Source organism: Mercenaria mercenaria, chromosome 14 (genome assembly GCF_021730395.1).
Source record: "Mercenaria mercenaria strain notata chromosome 14, MADL_Memer_1, whole genome shotgun sequence".
Lineage (NCBI taxonomy): Eukaryota > Metazoa > Mollusca > Bivalvia > Venerida > Veneridae > Mercenaria > Mercenaria mercenaria.
In genome coordinates, this window is record NC_069374.1 from 58,952,376 (window position 1) to 58,960,799 (window position 8,424).

Below are 8,424 nucleotides of genomic sequence, written 5' to 3' on the forward strand. Positions count from 1 at the left end.
GTGGTTCACCGCTGGTTAATGCCATAGACTGGTATCCTAGTATCAAGGTAAACATTGTTGCATTTGCAAACGAACATTCTTATGTTAACTCTTACCCTGCTAAATTTCTGAAATGGACTGGTCCATCATTCAAATTGGGCAATACCATTTGATTTTCAAAGGGGTGTTCAATGAAAATTTATTGACTGAATAGCGAACAGTGCAGACCATGATCCGACTGCACGGATGTGCAGGCTGATCTTGGTCTGCACTGGTCGCAAAGGCAGAATCACTTGCCGCCAGCAGGCTAAGGGTTAAGACTTCTGTTACGAAGAGGGTTCGTCTCAGCCGAGATAACTATTTGAATGTATATCATGCAAAGTTACAATCAATTATACCAGGACAGAAATCCTGAACTATTGGAACGAACGATGTGTATGGAATTTGTATACTAGTATCATCTGTCTAACGATTTAAAAATTCAAACATTAAAATGGCAACAAAAGATACTTAGACAAAGATATAGTTTTTGATATACGTATTCCGTAAAAAGGTTTTCACCTTTCGTGTGATTTAGTTCTTGCAATATTCACTCAAACTGAAGGCAACATATCCTGAATAAAGTGATTTTTGAAATAACCGGATGTGATTCAGTTTTCTATGAGATAGGTCTGGCATCACATGCAATTGCTAACTTCATGAAGATTACTGTAGACTAATGAAATGCCTTACAAAACTCGATACGGAGAATGTACACGTACAGTTCATATTTACTTTAATCCTTACCCCTCTTCATGTCCAAAATGGACTGATCCATCATTCAGTTTAGACGGTACCATTTATCATTTGAAGAGGTGTTCACATAAAATTTACTGACGGATTAGCGAGCAGTGCAGACCATGATCTTGGTCTGCACTGGTCGCAAAGGCAGAATCACTTGCCGCCAGCAGGCTAAGGGTTAACTGCAGCTACCATTAACGTTTGAAATTGTTGTAACAGGTGTTTATACACAGTATGACTTCTGTATTCTTAATTTATCTTTGCTTTCATGTGAATTTCAGACAAGATTTCGTATTATAGACAAGAAAACAGGCGAAGAAGTCAACCCGGATATTAAATATGAAGCAGATCCGCTGATGGTGTTTCATCATGTAAATGCTTACGAGGATGATGGTATGACAAATTACTTCAGTTTGGGATATTCCACAATATCTCTGCATTTTATTTATTGAATGTTTATTAAATGTTTTTTGTTGGGTTTAACATCGCACCGACACAATTATAGGTCATAACTTTTCAGCTTTGATGGTGGAGGAAGACCTCAGGTGCCCCTCCGCGGGGGCGCGGAGAGAAAACACGATAATTAGCGGGGTCGCGGGGCGAGATTTTGTAACTGGTATGTCGGGGGCGCGGCACGAAAACACGATAATTAGCGCTGCTTAAGTTTTCGCACCGCGCCCCCGACATTCCAGTGACTAAATCTCGCCCCGCGACCCCGCTAATTAGCGTGTTTTTTTGCTCCGCGCCCCCGCTAATAGCGAGTTTTCGCCCCGCGCCCCCGACGCGAATAACTAGAATAACAAGTAAAATGGGGTCGCGGGCAAAACTCGCTATTTAGCGGGACCGCGGAGCGAAAACACGATAATTAGCAGGGTCGCGGGGCGAGATTTAGTAACTTTTATGTCGGGGGCGCGGCGCTAAAACATGATAATTAGCGCTGCTTAAACGTCGAGTTTTCGCACCGCGCCCCCGACATTTCACTTACTAAATCTCGCCCCGCGACCCCGCCAATTATCGTGTTTTTTTCTCTCTGCGCCCCCACTAAATAGCGAGTTTTCGCCCCGCGCCCCCGCCATTTTAATTTGTTAATTCTTGTGTTTTCGCTCGGCGGGGTCGCGGGGCGAAAACGCGAAATGGCAGAAAACAGCCACCTTACTTCTGTGCGCAGCTATTCTAAACTGTGCCATTGCATGAGGAAACCAAGCACAAAAACATTTTAATGTCTGTTTCATGAAGGTCACATTGTGTTGGACCTGTGTACCTTTACCTCTCAGGATGCACTAAACTATGTCTATCTGAAGGATCTTACGTCAGAACAATGTGAGGAAAAGTGGAGAAAATTTGACGTACCAGAGCCAAGGCGATATGTGCTGCCCTTGAAAATTGACCAACAGGTATATGTTATGATCACAACAGTGTAAACAAAGAATGATGTGAATTTTTAATTTCAACGTGCTGTTCGTAGGAAAATCTCAGACAATTTCCGCACTAACTTTTATCGAGTCTTGGAATTACCTTTCACCTCTCACACTTAATCGCCACCGAACACTGACCAGCCTGGAGTCATAATACGTGACTACTAAAGGAACTAAACTTACAAAATAATGTGACGTGCGTACAGAAGTGCAACAAACTCGGCTGCATTACCTTAGCAGTGTAATTCTAAAAAGCTTTGAATATCATGCTAAAAGGCTTTGAGTGACATGCTAAAAGACTTTGAATAACATGCTAAAAAGCTTTGAATGTCTTGCTGAAAGGCTTTTAGTGTTCTGCTGAAAGGTTTTGAGTGTCAAGCTTAAAGGCTTTGAGTGACATACTAAAAGGCTTTTAGTGTCTTGCTAGAAGGCTTTGAGTGATATGCTTAAAGGCTTTGAGTGTCATGCTAAAATGCTTTTAGTGTTTTGCTTAAAAGGCTTTGAGTATCTTGCTGAAAGGCTTTTAGTGTTTTGCTGAAAGGTTTTTAGTGTTTTTCTGAAAGGCTTTGAGTGTCAAGCTAAAAGACTTTGAATGAAATGCTAAAAGGCTTTGAGCGTCTAGCTAAAAGGCTTTGAGTGTCTTGATTAAAAAATTTGAGTGTGTTGCTTAAAGGCTTTGAGTGTCGTGCTTAAATACTTAGAAAGGCATACTAAAATGCTTTGAGTATCTTGCTGAAAGGCTTTTATTGTTTCGCTGAAAGGCTTTTATTGTTTTTCTGAAAGGTTATTAGTGTTTTGCTGAATGGCTTTGTGTGTCAAGCTAAAGGCTTTGAATGAAATGCTAAAAGGCTTTTAGTGTCTTGATAAAAGGTTTCGAGTGACATGCCTAAAAGCTATTAGCGTCTTGCTAAAAGGATTTGCGTGTCTTGCTTAAAAGCTTTGCGTGTCTTGCTAAAAGGGTTTGAGTGTCATGCTAAAAGACTTTGAATGACATGCTAAAAGGCTTAAGGGTTTGCTGAAAGGCTTCATGTGTTTTGTTGAAAGGCTTTCAGTGTCAAGCCGAAAGGCTCTGCGTTACATGCTTAAATGCTGTGAGTGTCATGCTAAAAGGCTTTGAGTGTTTTGCTAAAAGGTTTTGAGAGTCATTCTTAAAGGCTTTGAGTGACATGCTAAAACGTTTTGAGCGTCTTGTTAAAAGGCTTTGAATGACATGTTAAAATGATTTGAGAGTCATGCCTAAAGACTTTGAGTGACATGCTTAAAGGCTTTGAGCGCCTTGCTGAAAGGCTTTGAATGTCTTGCTTTAATGCTTTGAGTGTTATGCTTAAATGATTTTAAGTGACATCCTAAAAGGCTTTGAGTGTCTTGTTAAAAGGCTTTGAATGACATGCTAAAATGATTTGAGAGTCATTCTTAAAGGTTTTGATTGACATGCTTAAAGGCGTTGAGCGCCATGCTGAAAGGCTTTGACTGTATTGCTTTAATGCTTTGAGTGTCATGCTAAAAGACTTTGGGAGTTATGCCATGCTAAAAGGCTTTGAGTGTCGTGCTGAATGACTTTGAGTGACATGCTAAAAGGATCTGTGTTCAGACTTGAGCTATTTAATCGTAGATGCAGGTTCCTGGAATTTAGAGTATTTGACTTCAGTACAATCAGGCGAGAGTTTTCTTTCCTCTCAATCCTGTTTGTAATTTATGTTATCGTAATTTTACATTTGTATGCATGACATTAATGACATTTTAACGAAGTACACGCTTTAGCAACATGACTAAACTAGATTCTGTTAAATTTTGGCTGACAAAATGTTTGTTCGCTATATATCAAGACGCCGAGGAACAGGAACTTGGTGGAAATAACACAGTCAGCCGCCAAAGCAGAAAAGACAGCAGGCGACACGGTGTATTGTACTTGGGAGATACTTGCTAATACAGGTAACTTTCTGATCTTGTGGCACTTCCCACATGTGACAGATGTAGAAGAAAATGTTTGGAGCGGATTGGTGTAATAATTTTCCACTATATGCAATAGTTAATATTTTAAACTGTCGCAAGGAAATAGGCAAGCATGGAAAGATACATTTAATGTTTCCTGTCATCTGAGTCAGTCCTATGTACTGAAATTAACTCAGACTAGGTAATGTCCTAAAAGATATCTAAAACATCTGCATTGTCATATGGCATATGATATGCGTATGGTGTGGGATGGCATCCGAAAGGAAAACATTTCCATACTGTAAGTATCTTATAAACTTTAAAAATAACCATTTCTTTAATAACCGAAAAGTATATAATTGAAACGTGGAAATGTTGAGTATTTTCATAATTAATGCCTTTTTTTCATTTGGTTAATCAGATTTTGGTCAACTAATGGAGTTGTTCAAAACTTTAACAGTTAATCATTTAAACTTATATTGTCTTCATTGATTTCTCAATACATGTTCGATTTTCACTGGACATATTTTTAAAATTTAATTTTCCTATCCTGTAGTAATGTTATTTTAGCATAAGTAAAACTTTAATAAACATATTTTGCCTAAGGAATAATATGAAAATAAGCACTATTATAACAAATGTGTCAAATATTTGTATTGACAGGTATATAGTTTGCCAAAATTCATTACAAATGCAAAAAACTAAAATTATTAGTAGTATTACCCGGTTCCTTGTTTGTGCTAATGACTGTTTTATAGTTGAACACTAAGGTATATATAATAATCAACACTTGAAGAAAATAACTGAAGATATATTACTGGTACCATGCAATACAATACTTATTGAATGACCATAGTCGAGACTATTGACCCTCAGTCTTTCGGACTTCGGACAATAGTTTTGACTATTGACCGGTAAGCCATTCATTTTAAGTGTATATTAGGATACAGTTAAATGGTAACTGATAAGCTACTTATTTATCTATTTATTATTAAAGTCTCATACACATATATGATCAATATAATACAACGTATTCACAATAGAGATTACATGTAAATGGCCATTCTATACAGAATTATAAGAGACTATGTACATACATCGTAAAACAATAGACAGTTATAGCATGCGCAAACAGATTACATGCTAAAGCTAAGGGGCAGTTGCTAATCATGTTGCAAAACAGAGTTAAGACAAAACTGGTGTAAGAAACTGAATCAAAAAGTGGGCACTAATGCGTTTAATAGGATATGGGAGGAGAACAGCGGCACTGACCTCGATCAGAACATAAGCGAACTGATTAACAGCTACTCCTTAGATGACTATAAAATTGAAAGCTATAATTAAAAACAACATATAGCATTATTTACAAAGATAAGATTTACGTCTGTTAAGAATATTGAAACAGGCTTTGGCACACATTCTAATTAATACGGTATTAGTGAAAAGAAACACATGTTTATCGCTCTCTGGCATATTACAGAATTCTGGTTCGACTGCTGTTGCCTTTGCAAATAAAATGCCTGTAATCATTGTATAACGGAGAATGTAAAATTACATGAAATTCTGACTCTGTATTAGTCAGACATTTACGGTTTTGTTCCTCCAAATTTTCGTATCTCCCAGTTTCTAGTCTAAGGTGTGCAACACCACAACGGAATTTACTGAGTGCAGATATGTGCAATGGAGGCAGTATCATGGTTCAATATGATTCTATGCAAAAGTCTGACTTTAGAGTACAATATGTACTTATGAGAGCAGACCATTTGTATTATCACTCAGTCTGTATCAACACCAAAGATTTTAAAGTATTTTATCTTTCTATCTGAGGTGACAATTGCATGCCTGTATCAAACAAGTGTATCAAAGATAGTGAAATATTTTATCTAAATATGTATGGTGATAATTTCTCGTCTGTATGTGACCGAAGTACAAATGTTCAATGTAATCAGTATATCGGAAAAAAAATCATTTTTTTTTCGTTTTAGGATTAAAAACAGTGGCTTTTAACTTTTTTTTAATTGGGGGACCCATAATATTATGGGCACCAAGACTGGACGAGCACCTGTGTAAAAAATATCAGTACAGTGTTTATATATAGCTATATGTAACAACACAGTATGTAGTGTGAACCATATTCAGAAGAATGAAAACGATCAGCTGTTAAAATATTTTACAGTTAAATAAATTTCAAAGAAAGACAATGTTAATTTTTATGATATTTGTGTTAAAGAAATATGCAAGTTATTACTATGACGTTGTGAGAAATATTATACTAACTGTAAGACGGCGTTAATTATTTAGAAACAGGTTGGTAACTTAGCATATATTAGCAAACATCAATTGTTAAATGATCAAAAGTAAATGAAAAGCTAATTTCTTTCCATTTTTTTTAGAATTCTCATTACCAGAGTAGAAATTTAGTCTCGAAGAAACCTTCAAAACATTCCGACACTGTTCTGAGAAATAGTGAATATTACAATAAACAGAACATATCAAACAACTTTTCTGACATCCAATAATATCTTATGTACAGAATTTGAAAGCAAGAGTAAAATGTAATTTTGTTCATGAAATTTCAAGGGTGGCGGAGATTATGTGGATATGTAATTAAGTGTTTGTTCCTTCATGCTTCAAGTGAGCCCGTGTCCAGCGACTTATATCTCCCATCATTGTATCAGAATCGATGTTTTTCTACATGTAACCCTCACACATGATTTGCTTGATTGAGATGTAAATTTATTCCACAGGTTATGAAGATTGACATCAACACGAAGACTTTCAAGGAATGGAGTGAAGATAATTGCTACCCCTCAGAACCAGTGTTTGTACCTAATCCCAAAGGTACAGATGAAGATGATGGTACGGTAGACTTTTTACTTTATAGTGAAATATGAAAAACGGTAGAAAATATATATTATTCAATACAAATTTAAAAACCAGACTTAACCTTTAGCCTACTGGCGGCAAGTGATTTTGCCTTTGCGGCGAGTGCAGACCAAGTTCGGCCTGCACATCCGTGCAGGCAGATCATGGTCTGCACTGTTCGCTATTCAGTCACTTAATTTTCAGTGAACACCCCTTTGTATCATAAGTGGTACTGCTAAAACTGAATGATGGATCAGTCCATTTTAGAAATTTAGCAGGGTAACATTTTACTCTAATGCGTCCAATTTCGAAGTTTTTTAAAAGAAAAACAATCGTGTCCGTATATCAGCTACATTAAAATCAAGTTGTTTTTTTTATATTTCAACGTATAAATTAAGTAAAAAACAAGGAATCGGTAAAACCGAATGATGCTCCTGGTTGTCCCAATATGGGGAATAACGTATTAGAAACCAACAAAATGGAGATAATAAAATTAAAGAAGAAAATTGAAATGCCATTAATACTTTTCAGGTAATGCTCCGGACAAGCCTTATTTTGTATTATGTGAAGTTTCAATCAAATGCCGTTAACACTTTTCAAGTTATACTCCGGACAAAAGTGTGACAAACGGAAGGACGGACAAAGCTTGCCCTTCGGGGAGCATAAAAATCTCATTTTTTTTTGTAAAATGTTATTTTTCAAAACCATATAAGTTTCGTGGCATTTAATACAATATACAAAGGTTCTCGTTTTTTTATTATTTCTAGGTGTGTTGCTATCCGCTGTGAACAATTCTGACTTCGACAAAGGGAAGAACGCCTTCCTACTGGTGTTGGATGCTAAATCTATGACAGAAATTGCCAGAGCAGAGTTTGATATTCCAAGATTCCCCAAGGACTTCCATGGCATGTTTAAATCTAGTCAGTGAATGAGTCTGCTGCGTGAAAAAAATGGAAATAACAGTATTTCAGTTCATCCGAAAATATGAGACTTCAAGTCATATACATTGTTTTTTCCGAAACAAATTCCTGTGCATATTTTGCACTATTGTTATTAACCTTTCTCAAAAGATGGGTATCATGACTTGTTTTTGTATCTTTTAGCATTTGCTATCAAGAAGCAATGACCGAATATAAATATAGTTACATACATCATGTACATATTATTTCTTCTTACACTTGCATGATCGTAGCATGCGACTAATATGGTCTGAACACGTGGTTTTACTGTATCTCTCTGATTCCAGCAGGTACATAAGTTTTGTACCCATATTTCATATTTTTATTTCGATGTAAATGAGGTATGAAACCAAAGTTTAAGTACTGTTTGGCGCCATATAACCTGTACTGTGTTGGTGCCCCATAAAAACCAAATCAAAATAAGCGTGATGTAAGTAGCTGCAATATCAACATGTCTGAGAATTATGTATTTGAAATAATATTCAGTCTTCTCT

The 8,424-nt window shown here is 36.5% G+C and overlaps 1 protein-coding gene across 1 annotated transcript in view; it reads left to right on the forward strand.

Annotated features, from left to right (window-relative positions):
* LOC123527023 (carotenoid-cleaving dioxygenase, mitochondrial-like) overlaps positions 1 to 7,971 on the forward strand; it is a 32,518-nt gene extending 24,547 nt beyond the window's left edge. Inside the window, exons 12-13 of the mRNA XM_053523619.1 lie at positions 6,854 to 6,965; positions 7,739 to 7,971. Coding sequence (XP_053379594.1) covers positions 6,854 to 6,965; positions 7,739 to 7,899 — 273 coding nt within the window. The 3' untranslated portion in view covers positions 7,900 to 7,971. The remainder of the gene's footprint in view (positions 1 to 6,853; positions 6,966 to 7,738) is intronic.
* Positions 7,972 to 8,424: the final 453 nt, after the last annotated feature.